The 14,987-nt window shown below is 47.3% G+C and overlaps 1 protein-coding gene across 1 annotated transcript in view; it reads left to right on the plus strand.

Moving 5' to 3' along the window:
* Window positions 1-2,812: 2,812 nt before the first annotated feature.
* Window positions 2,813-14,987, plus strand: part of LOC147441698 (Calcineurin-like metallo-phosphoesterase superfamily protein) — a 74,407-nt gene continuing 62,232 nt past the window's right edge. Inside the window, exon 1 of the mRNA XM_086483247.1 lies at window positions 2,813-3,083. Within this exon, the coding sequence (XP_086339373.1) occupies window positions 2,904-3,083 (180 nt within the window). The 5' untranslated portion in view covers window positions 2,813-2,903. The remainder of the gene's footprint in view (window positions 3,084-14,987) is intronic.

Raw genomic sequence — 14,987 nt, forward strand, 5'->3', positions numbered from 1 at the left:
TCGGCAAACTCCAACTAGAGCAATACATGCTTTCTAATTGGATTGCGTGGTGCTAACGTACACACTTTACATATCCTTTAGGATGAGATTACACTTGTAATCTGCCTTTCCTCTTTGGATAGAAGACATTACTAAGGCGTGTTTCCCCACCGTATACATACAATCTTTCCAAAATGACTGGTAAACAGGGATCACAATGCATTACAACATGGCTGAGAATCAACAGTGTTGTAAATAACAATCTTGGTTAGGTTGAAAGATCCACAAGCACCCAAATTGGGCCATGATCTCTATTGTTGATTGTTAGATCTATGTCATGAATGTGCTTGCCGTTCCAAATCAGCTCTTGCTAAACACTAGGACCCATAACATCTAGTGTGCATGCATTTAGCAAAAACATATTCGAACCTACATATCTATGATCGTACTTTCCAATACTTATGGCGAATGTGCTGCTTGTAGCACACATGAAAGAGGAGTGAAAAGAAATTTGAAAAGAAACTAAATACTAACTACTGCAATCATTTGCAAGCCTTGCTTAAACGTTTGAACCATAATAGAATATGAAACATAAGTCACTTCAAGGTACAAAGAATGAAACATTTTCATTAATGACTCATAGCCTTGCTATATGCATAAACAACCATTCGTTAATGTTGTTTAGTAGCATTTGTAACCTTAACAAGTCGGTCTAACCCAACGATTCTTGGCCATTGAAATTGTTCCTGATACCACATGCTCAAAATGGTCTATAAAACGTATTCGACCAGGACCTAGGGACTTTGTCGTGACACATAATTGAAATAGAGGTTGCCAATGTCAGTCCCAGAGAATCATATTCTCCACATGTGGAATATATCTCAGATAAGGATGTCCGTAAGAAGAACACCCATTAAGTACGAGATGTACTTATGTGTGGAGGTAACTACAAACACTCTACGACGTGAGTGAGAGGGACCCTCATTAACCTTTCTTCACACTGGCTACAAAACTCCTTGAGTTCCTAGACCATGTTGTATCCCATGTGACAACATGTGCCAAAGAAAACCCTACATTTAGGACACTAACTGCATAATGCAGAAATGTATTTGGGACACTGCGACCCAAAATTATGTGCTCTTACATGACCTTGTCATGTCTCTAAAGAGAAAAATGGATGAAAGTATTCAAGCTTATTCATATGACTGGAAAAAGTCAAGCAAAACATATTGAAAAATGGAAATAAACCAAAGCAGATGCATACTTGGATGTTGAACATACATTCACTGACCTGTAGTCACATGCACTTTGCAAACCTGAAAAAAACAAATGGAAAAACAAGCAGTAGGAATTGGTAACCCTGGGTGTTACCTTTGCAATCCAAACCCCTTGGTTAGCTTCTGCAATGTCAAACCACTTGGCTAGACTTTGCATGAAAACTGCTCATCCTAGCAGCCAATAGTGATGAACACAGTCTACTGTGGTCAAAAGTGTTTGGAATCAACTGAGAAAGTTGAATTTTTCCACTACACCGTGGTAGATTGCGGACTTCTTTCCTTGAAAGTACAACTGTGCCGAGCTCAACTCATGAATCCCAACACCTATGGAATGATTGTGTATTGGCGGGTCATATCCTTGAAAATACTGCTCCTAGAGGCCTAATCAGTTTTGCAACTAAGCAACAAATCTTCTGCAATCGAAATCTTATTCACAACTAAGTCATGAGAGAATCTTCTTCCTCCAGAAACAGAGGAGAAAAAATGTCAAATACCCCCAAAGAAAAATAATCATTCTAGTTCTCAAGTGTTTACACAAGAGATTACCTACAGGGAGGCTCTCTTAACCTATTCATGTCTTCCCATGAATCAATTACTTGATAGCTAGGCCATGCCTACTTGCTATCCATAAAAACTGTCATTTGGATTGGTTGCACCTTGTGCATAGAGCCAATGATGTAAAGTGCTCACTGTTGTACACATATACAATGATCGGCCCATCTACCAGCAACCTCAAATCTTCTTGGACAGAGTAGATGATGGTATTGCGAAAGCGTAAACAATGCCATATCGCCACAACTGTTCGTAGGCTACCTTCCTTGCCTAGTTGTCCATGCTTTGAGGCCAGTGTTGCCGCCCGATGCCTATATCAACGTTGACCTAGTCTTTCTCCTTGCAATCACGTAGCTATGGCCAGGTTTAGACTGCCGCCGCAGAAGAGCAAATGAGCCACAAAGCTTTGGCCTCCTCCTCCATTCACACTGCACACAACCAACGTAGACAAGAGCTGATGACTTTATAATCCAACGACTGCCATTTGCTACTTCTCTTGATTTGTCAGGAAGCGTCTCTCCACCTTCTGTGATGAAAAGTGAATGGAGCTTGCAGATTTTCGAGGGGTGGGGGCTTGTCGCCTGTTGGGCAGGTTCAACAAGAAAGCCTCTCTGCTGAATGAATAGCAGGGAGCCATCATACATGTATGTGGCATGCCCCTCCCAATTCCCTTGTGGGCAGTCTGAAGTTTGAACCCTCCCCTTCCTCGTTGTCTGACAGCTCATCACTGAGATATTACTCATTCGATGACACCCCATAAGATATTGTGGGCTGCATATTTTATGCATATCTTTAAGATCTTATTCAAAAATCTCATCCACAAAATGAAATAAATAACCACTAGCTAGCTTCATGTTCCCATAAAAATTTTAAAATTAAAAAAAATATAAAATCATGTTTAAAATAATCGCTTTGTTTTTCATTAGCAAAAAGGAAAAGCATCACCAAGGCCTCACCCCTTTGGGACAGGCCAAAAAGTACCAAATTCTATAAATTTGACCCTTTTCAGCATGCCAAAAAGAAATTCGTTTGTTGGTACTCTGTGTGTGTCAAAGTTGAAGGAGCTGACGCTTTAATCTCGGGTGCGGATGCTTGATGGCAGACTGGAGCAGAAGAGCTCAGTCTCCTCCCATCAATTCTAAGAGAGGCGGATGCCATTCTGTGTGGCACGTTACAGTCATCCTTGCCTGTGTCTGGGCAGGTTCCCTCCATCACGGTGAGGTACTCTCCTTCTGGATACCGGCTTGGACCTGCTCCTGGCCCTCCCTTTCCACGGTAAGACTCTACTTCCGACTCAGAGACGCACACACACACTCACACAACGTGTAATTTGTTGTAATTTCCTCATGTAATATTCATCACTAGAATGTGCCTTTCAAACAAGAAATTAATTATGGGAATGGTTTGTGCACTACCATTCCCGACTGTCAAGTGTCCAGGGGAGGTGGCCGATCAGGTTGTGCTGCAGGGCGGTGACATGGCGCACAATATAGGAGGAAAATTCTCGATGCTGATGTGTCAAACGTTGAAGGGATTCCTAGTGTTGAGGTGTGCCTTCTAAGTTGCGGGTATCAACTGTATTCCGATAGTTGACATGGCTAGCATCCATCGGCTACAACTTTGATTACGGTGTATAATGATAGTGGATTTGACAGGTGGGATCATCTTGTTAGAGTTTTGACATCTCAAGTGAACTGGCCAACGTGATTCCATTATTTAGTTTGGCTTTTAGGTATTTATTTTACTTATTTGTCAAAGTCTGGGTAGGGCAATTTACTGAGGTTGCTATATAAGCAACCCTCAGCCCCCATTGTATCATCACAATTCATTTGCCAAGGTTGGTTGGTTCAACTCTCTCTCTCTCTCTCTCTCTCTCTCTCTCTCTCTTGGATTATCAAGGAAGATGAGGAGAAGAAGTCATGGGCCGCGGTCATCTCTACAACACAAAAGAAAGTAAAAGCGGCCGAAAAATGGATTGAGGTCACCAAGAAAGGGAAAGGTAAGGAAGCTCCTTGTACACCCTCTCTTATTAACATGACCCTCGAAGAGGAACAAATGAAGAGATGCGGGCTCTACATGTGAGGGTAACCGGCCTCAAGACATAAACAATGTGGAAAAAGAGGTCACAATCCTCACATCCATGATGGGGGTGGACAAGCCTTCTCACACAAAGGCATGGAGAGTAGGCAAGAAGAGTGGTGGCTCGGGAGAATCTTCAAAAGAGAGAGCTCTCATACTACGCTTTCCCTCTTTGAAAGAGAAGAAGAAATTCCTGAAAAAGAGGCCTACTCTCAAGAAGACAGGTATTTTCCTCGGTGATGATATCACTTTCTCACAGATTGCGCATATGAGAGAGGTAATGCCAGAGATTGCGGCGGGAAGGGAGAAGGGAAAGAGAGCCTTTTACAGAGATGGTCGGGTTGTGATTGTAGAGCGGCACTCTACATGACGGTGTGAGACCTATGGGACCACACTTAAGATGGCTACTTGGAATTGTAATGGATCTATGAGGTTGGAAGTTGGTGCGTTTGAGGACAGTTTCAGAGAGAGAGACATGGTTTTCTTCTCAGAGACTCATCAGGCCCTTGGACAACTTATGCCACACGTGGTGGGATACAAATGGGAGACAACCCACAGGACAGTTACGAGATCTGAGCATGGGAGTAGAGGTTCAAGAGGAGTAGCAGTGCTATTTAGGGAGGAGTTACAGCCACTACTACATATTGTACGGAGAGATGATCATGCTAGATACATGCGGGTGAGGCTGAGAGTTGACACAAGCCGATTTCTATACATTGCCATATGTTACTTCCTCCCCAAGTACGTCATTATATGCTGTACCCAGAGGACAATCGCCTTTCTCTATACTAGATGATGATATATGGGAGATTGATTTACCTATCTAGAGCCATGGAGTTGGGTTCGTTTTCTTATAAATTATTTGAAAGGTATAATATAAGGATCTTATTTAAGCTCTTGTATACCCGTGAGAACTACTCTTATGAAGATTTGGAGCTAAGAGAGTCTCATAGTACTCAACTTCGAGTATTGTTAGGTAAATTTCTGAAGTCCAAGTGTCCTAATCTGAAAAATCCCTTGGTTGGAAAGAAAGATTTGTTGATAACTATCTTTACCTCCCTTGACTTAGACAAGATTGGATTAAGCTCTATTTTGAGATCTCAAGAAGCTTTGGATGCTCTCCGTCCTTGTGTGAGAAAGGTATGGAACTATCCCGTTGGAGCTTTCAAATATGTGAAAACTTAAGGACAAAAAGCTTTGAACCGCATTGTAACTTTTTGGTCTCGATGACGCGCTCACTGTTGCTATATCTCCCGCTGCGCCATTGCTATCCCCCCCGCGCTGCCCGCCAGCCCTCGTTGCCCCCCCCGGCTACCCAACCTACCCCCTCTCGCCTCCCATGCTCGCCCGCGTGCTGCCCTGTTTCGTGCTGCCCCTGCCCGCGTGTTGCAGCCGGTGCTCCTGCCTTTGCCGTCCCCGCACCCCCCCCCCCCCCCCTTGTGCTCCCGCCATTGCCGCCCCCGCACCCCCGCTCTCCTTCTTCCCGGTGGCTTTTTGCAATTTGGCACTTGCAGCACAAAGATTTTTTGGGGTAGTGCTCGGCGCATCTAGTTGCAGAATTTTCCTGTCGCCCTTTTCTTTCGCCACAGCAGTAGACACAGATGGAGGCTCCTGCTCCGCCACAGAGGGACTCGCCCGACCCCGCTGAGCCCACCATTCGACTTGCTCTTTCGCCGACAGAGCAAGCGAGCCTAGCCGCAGAGGTAGAGCGATTGCAGGTGACTTCTGTCATCTGCAAGATTCTTGGCACCCGACCTAGCAGAGGAGAGCTGCGTGACCTTCTCCAGGGCCGCCTTCTCGCAGAGGTGGGCAAGATCTTGGACGTATAGATTCTCGGACGAGGTTACTATCAGATCGAGTTTGAGACCTCCGAGATGGCGTCCAAGGTCATCGCCATGAGTCCACTGACCATCCGAGTAGCACGTGCCCACTTTCGACAGTGGAGACATGGTTTCGACCCTGCTTCGGATGTTCTAGTAGAGGAGGCAGACATCCCCATCTCGGTCTGCTTTCCGGGTTTGCGGAGGGAGTACTTACCACTGCTATCCAGGATCGGCTCAGCCATTGGGACTGTCCTGGAGACACCTCGTACGGCAGCCTCAGTAGCTGCCAAGGCGGCTGGCATTCCCTCAGTTCGAGTTTTGGTCAGAGACACTCACACGCTCCCGAAGGTTATTCTTTTGTTTCGGGGGAGTGGGGGTTGGTTTAGACAGAGTGTAGAGTATTCGGGCCTCCCGAACCAGTGCTTCATTTGTCGACAGATGGGCCATCTAGCGAAGGCTTGTCCGCAGAGGAGGCCTCGACCTACAGCACAGCCTCAGCCCCAGCCTGCAAGGGCTGGCCAACAGCCACAGATAGAGACAGCGCACACATGTAGAGCCACCCTCTGAGCCTGGGGCTCCAGCGGAGGAGGGATGGCAGCAGACCCGTGGTAGACGACGTCAGGGGCCACAGCGTCAGCCTGGCACTCAGAGTGGCCCTTAGGCGCCTACTCAGCAGCAGTGGGTTCCCACGGGGAACCGCTTTGGTCCTCTTGAGCAGGAGGAGGTCCCTTCTCCAGCCCCCACCCCAGCTTCACCCTTGACAGCCCCTCCCCCCCCAGAGTTTCCCCCCTCTTCCTCTTACTCCCCCCCGCCTCCTGCTCCCGCCGCTTCTTCACCCCGCCCCTCTGCCTCTGTCGCCCCCTCGTGCCCCTCTTCTCCACCGCTTCCCCTAGCTCCCTCTCCCACCCCTCCTACTCCAGTTCCACAGTCGACCCAGGGGGCAGGGCCATCTCCGGCGGCTAGGAGATCTCTTGGCAGCGTTTGCCACGAGTCGCCTAGTGAGAGAGGGTCAACCTTTCTTACGGCCCCCTCTGCAGGTACATACATCTTCCCTTACAGCTATCCCTCGTGGTCTGACGAGCATCGACATCTGGCGCCGATGGGACTTCTTCGACTACGGTTTCACTTGCTTTCTTGGCGACCCCTCAACAGACCATGAGGCTGCCTGCTTTAGGGTCCATGCTTTGTTCCTTGCCGCTAGGGGGACAGAGGCCTTGGACTCGGCAGTTGGTTTCTCCTTCCCCCTTTGCGGCAGGGCCCAGACAGAGTGGACTCTCGACTCAGTGTTGAGATGGTTGCACACATAGGTCCTAGAGTTCTCTCACCACATGGGAGAACTAGGAGTTACAGACATGTTACAGACTTTGTGGCCATTGGCCAAGTTTGCGGTGACACCTCCAGACTCAGCAGGATGTAGGCACATTGTGGTTTACTTTTTGCTGATACACAGTGCTTGCCATGCTATGTAAACATTCATGACGACTCTTGGACAGAGGAGGTTGCTTTACGTACGGCTCGCTCTGCTTGGGCTTGGGCTAGGCACTCGTTGCAGTCACGCCTATCTAGAGGACGCTCGGATGCGGATTACTCCCCATCCAAGCAAGCCTCGAAGATAGCCCGTCTAGCTGCTGCGGCAGCATCTGTTCTCTCTCGCTCCCCATGAGGATCGTCTCATGGAACGTGCAGGGACTAGGTGGGCCCCAGTTTCAGTGTCAGCGGGGCCGATTGCGTCAGGAGCTTCAGCGTTGCCTTGTGGGAGGAGAGATTGATCTCCTTATGCTTCAGGAGCACCACTTGTGTGAGAGCCGCATTCGGTGATGTGGTCAGCTTTTGCGTGGATGATATGACACTTTTTGGTCAGCTGCTTTTGGACCTGGAGGCATCCAGGGTGGGGTATGTATGACTATTGCGGACTCATTGCAGCAGGCCATTGTTGGCAGAGGGATTATTGTGCCAGGCAGGGCTCAGTGGATTACTATGCAGGTTCAGGGTGGCCTAGTGGGTTTCCTGAACATCTATGCGCCCAATGTGGCGAGTGCTCGTGCAGAGTTTTGGTCACAGATTGTTGAGTCTCTGTCGCAGGCAGAACATTGGTGCATAGGAGGGGACTTCAACATGTTGCAGGACCCTTCTGACAGGATTGGTGGCAGCCATGCTACTGTGCATGGAGTTGAGTTGGCAGCTTGGGAGAGGTTTTGTATGACTCTGAGGGTCTCAGATGCGTGGCACCACTCTTGTTTTGTGAGGCCCCCAGACAGTCTTGCCTTCTCTCAATCGGACCGCAGAGTGGGAGGAGTGAATCTATCGCGGATATATTGCTTCTACACTAGTGAACACTTCAGTGACTTGGGAGGGTCAGTGGGCATCATGGCAGGGACCTCCTTCTCGGACCATGCACCAGTGATCCTCACAATGGCAGACAGGCAGAGGAGTGGGAGCACGATGCTTTGCATCCCAGAGAGGGTCTTGTTGGACTCAACACTCAAAGAGAGGGTAGAGGCTCTCTGGACAGAGGGCAGGGACAGACACGATTCTCCTGCTGATGACAGAGTGGCCTCAGGCCTAGCTCATATTAGCCATTTTTTTCTTCAGGAGTCTCTCGCTCGCTGGGCTGCAGCGAGAGAGGCGGAGCAACGTCTCAGACGGGGCATTGCTTCGTTACAGAGGATGCAGGAGCAACATTCATACAGTCCTTGGCTTGAGGAGCAGTTACAATAGGCTCGACAGGAGCTTGCTAGCGCAGAGGAGAGACGACATGAGTTTGCTTTCCACCGACAGGCATCTCAGTGGACTCAGGTGGGTGATAGAGTGACTGATGCTTTCTTTGAGGCAGTGGGACCTCGACACTCGCATGCCAAGGTCGGTCAGTTGAGGAGGCCAGACGGGTCAGTTGCTTCTGAGCCCGAGGATATGCGTGCAGTTGCTACTGACTTCTACCGTGAGTTACTGACTGCAGAGCCCCAGTCAGAGCGTCAGGATGCATGCAGGGAGCAGGTTTGGGCACAGATGCCTTGTCTTGTGACTGAGGAGATGTGTCAGAGGCTAGAGCTGCCACTTCAGCTTGAGGAGCTGCACACGGCTCTTAGGGCCCTCCCCCGTGGTAGCTGTCCAGGTGAGGATGGGTTGACTCCCAGTTTTTTCTTGGAGTACTGGGACCTGCTTGGCCTAGATCTCTGTAGTGCTTTTTAGTATATACAGGAGTGATGCCTGATAGCATGAGCGAGGGCCTGGTCTACCTCATTCCCAAGGAGGGTGGCTCCTTGGATGAGATTTGACAGTGGCGCCCCATCACCATCCTCAACTCAGCCTACAAAATTCTTGCCAAGGCTCTGAGTTTGAGGATTCAACCACTTCTAGAGAGCCTTATACATGGGACCCAGACAGGTTTTGTCAAGGAACGCAGTATCCTTGACAACATCTTTACTTTTTGGGAGGCTTCTGCCTTGGCACGGCTACGTGGTGAGGACCTCGTGATTCTTCTTCTCGATTTTGAGAAGGCATACGACAGAGTTGATTGGGACTTTCTAGAGGGCACTCTACGCAGGATGGGCTTCTCAGATGCTTGGATCAGAGGGGTGCCAGCCTTGTACAGACAGGCTCATAGTCAGGTACTGTTGGTAGGAGGTAGAGGTGATCACTTAATGCTTACACGTTCGGTCAGACAGGGCTGTCCTCTTGCCCCCTTCCTCTTTCTGTTCTATGCGGAGGCGATGAGCAGGTTTTTGGTGTCACAGTAGGTTGGTCTACGAGGCTTAGCACTCCCTATTCGAGGAGATGAGCTACTGGACGCTGAGTTTGCCGACGACTCAGCCTTGTACTTAGATGGCCAGGAGGCCAACCTTCACAGATGTGAGCAGGCTTTGGAGACCTTCTGTTGTGCATCGGGCGCATTGATCAACTGGAGAAAGACAGTGGCTTTCTCGGTTGGTAGTGCTCCTGTGCCAGATTGGATGCCAGGAGAGGGTTTCAGGTGGATTCCCCTAGGGATTGCAATTCGGTACTTGGGGTGTCAGGTTGGGTTGGACTTGTCTCCCGAGCAGTAGATTGCTCCCCTTCTCCTGTCTATGAGGAGAAAGTTGTTACATTGGAGCTCAGCACGACTTTCTTTGGTTGGCAGAGTAGTAGTTGCCAACCAGGTGTTGTTGGCGACTATGTGGTACATCACTTCCTGCTGGATCTTCTCGAGTTCTTGTATCAGCCATGTAGAGAGGTTGATCAGGAACTTCCTTTGGTTAGGACGTGACACTCAGATAGCCCGAGCCAAGGTGGCTTGGCAGGTCATCACTCTTCCTTGTTCACAGGGAGGGCTTGGGATCATTGATCCAGCACAGCAAAGCAGAGCCCTTCTTGGGAAGTTCATCGTCAGAGAACTTCTTCCAGGTGAGGAGCCCTGGAAGGAGTTCTTGCTACACAGCGGCTTCGTGCTAGGGTGCCTCAGTCAGGAGGCCCTTGGCAACCTTCGACCAGATGAATCTTTACAGAGATGCGCAGAGTTGGTTTGAGAAGGAGACTGGAGGACCGCTTCGCTGTGAGCTTGCTTCGATCTTGGGAGCTCTTACGGCGTGGCCTGGAGCAGAGACAGCCGACGTGCACGGAGGAGCGCCTACGGCAGCCCCTCGTCTGGAACCCCATGGTTAGCACTCAGAGAGGCCACTTGGTTGGTAGTCGGCCTCATGTTTCCTGGGGTCCCATGGCAGCAGGCCCAGCGCGCTCTCTAGGTGACTGGCTAGAGTTCACAGGTTTGTCAGAGGAGGTGCAGGGGCTCTAGCTACAGGGCATGAGAGGGGTGTAGAGCATGTGTCAGGACATCTCAGAGTCAGTTCCAGCTGAGTGGCTTACGTCTCTCGAGCCGGTAGCACCCCGGTGGATGGGAGCCTTCACACGAGTGGAGGTTCTCATCTCAGTCAGGGCCTGCTCAGAGACTGTCCCAATCCTGTTCTTCGAGCTTCAGGGTGGGGGACGCCTACAGCGAGTTGCAGTAGAGGCCCCGCAGGTAGCAGAGTGCTGTTTTCAGAGGATCCGAGTAGTGGGCATCTGTGGGAGGACTTGCGTCATAGACCCTGACCCAACAGCTCTTGAGACTGGACACTGGAGGCTGTGGGCTTGGGAGTGTTGTCCACTGGCATGAGTACAGTGGGATCCTGGTGAGTGGCTATGGAGGGACCCCTTCTCCTCTGCAGACCACCCAGGAGTCCCGTTCTTTCAGTACATTGTTCGACTGGGATGTCACATACTAGCAACACAGAGAGAGACCCGCCCAACTACAACACCTCATTGGCAGGAGGAGGGTCTCACAGTTGAGTTCTTGGCAGCCTTTTGGGAGAGGTTGTGGGACTCTAGACAACCGAGGCGAGTCACCTTGTTTCAGTGGCTGGTCGCACACAGAGCTACAACAGTAGGGAGCTGGCTAGTGCATAGTGGTCTCTTGGCCGCATGTGCAGCTTGTGACCATTTGGTGGAGAGTCAGCGTCACTGTCTTTGGTAATGTCCCTCGCCCCAGCAGGTGTGGCTATGAGTTCTTCGGCTGATGCCTGCTCTCTCCACGGCTCGACAGTACACTTGGGGGACAGCGGCTTGGTCCACCCTCACGGGCCCGGCACTTTAGTTTGAGCTATCTTCCACGAGCAGGATGATAGTGATGCAGGAGGGGCGACCTACACTCCAGCCTGCCACAGAGCTTACTCCACAGGAGTGGTGCAGTGAGAGAGAGGAGTGTTGGGAGCTCATCAGTGGCATGACACTCTGGTTCATCTGGCGGGCCTGCTGTTTCCGCATCTTTGAGGCTCGCCTTGTGCCACCAACAGAGACTGTTCGTGACTTTTGGCTAGAGCTGATCCATACTCTCAGAGGACAGCTTGAGGGACTACAAGGCAGCTCCGACCGCATGCGGGAGCGGAGCGCCGCGAGGCTTTCCTTCGACGCTGGTGTCCTGGGCCTTTCTACACCATAGTCCAGGGTGTACTCCGATGGCAGTACCGACCACCTGTGTGGCTCTTCCCTCCCCCTATCTCTTGATTTAGCCCCATTGTACATATACTAGTTTTTTCATTGGGAGTCTCCCACCATGGTTGTTGTAGCCCTCTCTTGAAGAGGTGGTTGTAGCCCTATGGGCAGTTTCAGTAACTAATAGAAGGATCTTTTTCTCGGAAAAAAAAAATTCTTTGAACTATAGTGACATCGGACGTAATCTTAAAAAGCAAGAAAGGCTAGCAATCTCAAGTATTGATTGCCCTCGTAGTAAAACTGCCTTTTCTTCTTACGTAAATGGAGCTTTGGGTCATGTAGTTACTACCGATTGTTCTATTCTTCCTTCGGATTCCTTGAAAGTCTCAAGAGGTACTAAATACAGGCTCCCTTCCTCAAATGACTCTTGCCTTCTCAAAGCCATAGAGAAAGGAATTTCTAGTTTCGTAATAAAGTTTGAGGAGTCTTTAGGAGTTCAAGGTGTTTTTACCTATTGGAAGTCTGTAGTCCTCAAGAAAGCTTCTTTGAAATTAGCATCTTGCTCTAGGAACGTTTCTTCAGGAAGGAATAGCTTATCTTCTTCTGATCGTGATGCTCTTAGGAAATTTCATCGTGATTTTGTAATCTCTTACGTAGATAAGTGCTCTAATAACTTTATTGTTACGTGCAAAAAGTTCTATTAGAATGCTTGTTAGGTGAAGTAAACTCTTAGACTTACAATGATTGTGATCTTTCGATGCAAGAGGTTATCTTGAAACATCAAGACTTTTGTAAGTCTTTTGGTTTCAAGTGCCAACCTAAATTACCTTTTTTATATACCGTTTGGAAGTTCCACAAGAACCCTATAAAGCTTAGATTTATAGCTGCTTCTTGTAACACCTATCTGACCGAGGTTTCCAAATGGCTTAGTTATTGTTTCAAAGCCCTTTTACCTAGCGTAAATGAATTGTGGAAAAATATACTAAAGGAAGCAGACGTACCTACCAATTCAAGTTGGATTTTAAATGATTCAGTAGGTGTGATTCCTGTTATAAAGTTTTTGAACTCTTCAAGAAGTCTTAAGGAGAAATCTTCTTCTTTATGTTTCCAAACTTTTGACTTTACAACACTATACACGAAGCTAAATTTGGAGGACCTTAAATTTAGAGTCAAGTACCTTATTTCAAAAGTTTTTGCGTACAAGCTTGAGAAGGATAGGTACAAGGCATTGCTAGTAGAAAATTAGCCTTGAACTTTGACTTCTTATGGCTAAAAAGTAAGAATGTAGATGTAGACAAAGGAAGAAAGAGATTCACCAGGATTGTAGATGACATCGACATTATATCTTGGTTAGATTTTCTTCTGGACAATTTATATATAACCATCGACGACTCTCTTTTCAAGCAAACAATTGGTATCCCTATGGGCACCAATTGTGCTGTTTTTTTTGCTAATTTCTATCTTTTTACTTATGAGTTTGATTTTATGGAGCGTCTTGTCCTTGCTAACACTTGCCCAATATTTTTGCACAAGTTATGCAATGTAAGACGGCTTTGTAGATGCTTTTTATTCCTGACGTTTCTTCTTTTCAAGATTTTATGTACTTGAATTCGAGTTCTGTAGGTGGAGGAATTTATCCTAAGGAGTTTTGTGAACTTAACTGTACCACAAATAGTGATTGTTGTGCCTTTTTAGATTGTAATATTTTTCAGACTCCCTTGGGATTAGAAGTAGATATCTATGATAAGCGCCTTGAACCAGAATATGCCAATCTAAATATCATGTGTATGCCTCTTCGGACATATCTCTTTTAGCTAAGTACGGTGTCATTTGCTCTCAACTATTTAGATTTTCTCGTCTTTATTCTAGTAAATCTGCTTTTGTTGTTCAATCTTGCCATCTTATTTCTTTACTAGTTGAAAAAGGATACTCATTCAAAAGAATCATGAAAAACATTTGTTCATTTTTGCATCGTAGTAAGTTTATTTTTAATGTTTCTTCCTTTGGAATGTTCAAGATAATCAGTAGTAAATTCAATAGAAGTGGGGAGCTAAAAAGCCCACTTATTGTTTGACTTAATAACACCTTATGTTGTTGTTTTAATCTCTAGCGCTTCTAGTATTTCTTTTTAAGATTAAGTTTTTAAGATGTCTTATCCTTTTTTGCTTTAAGTTGAGTACTTATTTTAAGCCACAAGTAAGTTGCGTCAACTTATTTTACGCATGCCGTTTCTAAAAACTTTTTAAAGTTAATAATGTTTTGTTTTATCTAGTTTTGTTTCGTAGCAAACAAAGTGATTTAGTTTGTTTGTTTTTGTTTTTGTTTTGGTTTTTTCTTTTCTTTTCTTGTGTCCTTGCTTTTATAGTTTTATGAGTCCCTCTTATAATTCGTGAGTTCAGACTATTCTGAACTTATGAAGGTATATATATATGGGAGTTTTCTAAGGATGGTGATATCATCCTTCTAGGGGACTTCAATGCCCGAACGAGCAACTCTCAGACAGTCTTCTGCGACACTTTAGATGAGATGCTTAGAGAGGTGGATGTGGGTGACTTGGGTCTTGACAGATGCTCACATCATAGAGAGTAGACGGAGTATGGGAGATACCTCACGGAGATGACGACCACACATGGGTTAGCCATACTTAATGGCTTACAACGATTTCCTAGAGCAGTCGGTTTCACATGCTTTCCACACAAACATGGGGCCAATACAGTGGACTATGTTATGGCACATTTGAGCTTTATTCCTTGTATTCATGACTTCATAGTGGGAGCCAGACCAGTGGGGTGTAGCAATGGATCACGCTCTTTTGACATTGTCCATTTCATTTCAGTATAGTATAGCCCATACATCAGGAGGCAGGTCACATACCCGTTGTACATTTACACTAGAGACCGACTCGGTTTATACAAAGGAAATTTATAGCCGTCTATGCACAGCTAGTCCTGGTCTCTCAGTGGAGGACTGCACCACTTTATTGATTGAGACTGTAAGGTGTAGCGGAAGTGAATGTTGAACTTTGCTCAAGATGAGTGCTCCGAACTATGCTCAAGGTTCTTTTTACTTATGGAAGGGAGAGCCTTCCGTTCTTTAATGAGAGAGTGCAATGGACACAAACAAAGTGAATGGACACTGTGAATGGAAGTGCATGAGATTGAGAGATAGAGAGAGAAGAGAATATGACACCAGAATGTTGTCAAACCCTCCTCCGAAGGCCCCACTCTCTATGGCATGAGTAGTCTACTTATGATTGCACAAATCTCTACAATGCTTGGACTTGCCGACGATGAGGACGACGATGAGACGGGCTGAAATCTGCAAATCTTTATCT

This window comes from Adiantum capillus-veneris, chromosome 15 (genome assembly GCF_014529385.1).
Source record: "Adiantum capillus-veneris isolate H3 chromosome 15, ASM1452938v2, whole genome shotgun sequence".
NCBI lineage: Eukaryota > Viridiplantae > Streptophyta > Polypodiopsida > Polypodiales > Pteridaceae > Adiantum > Adiantum capillus-veneris.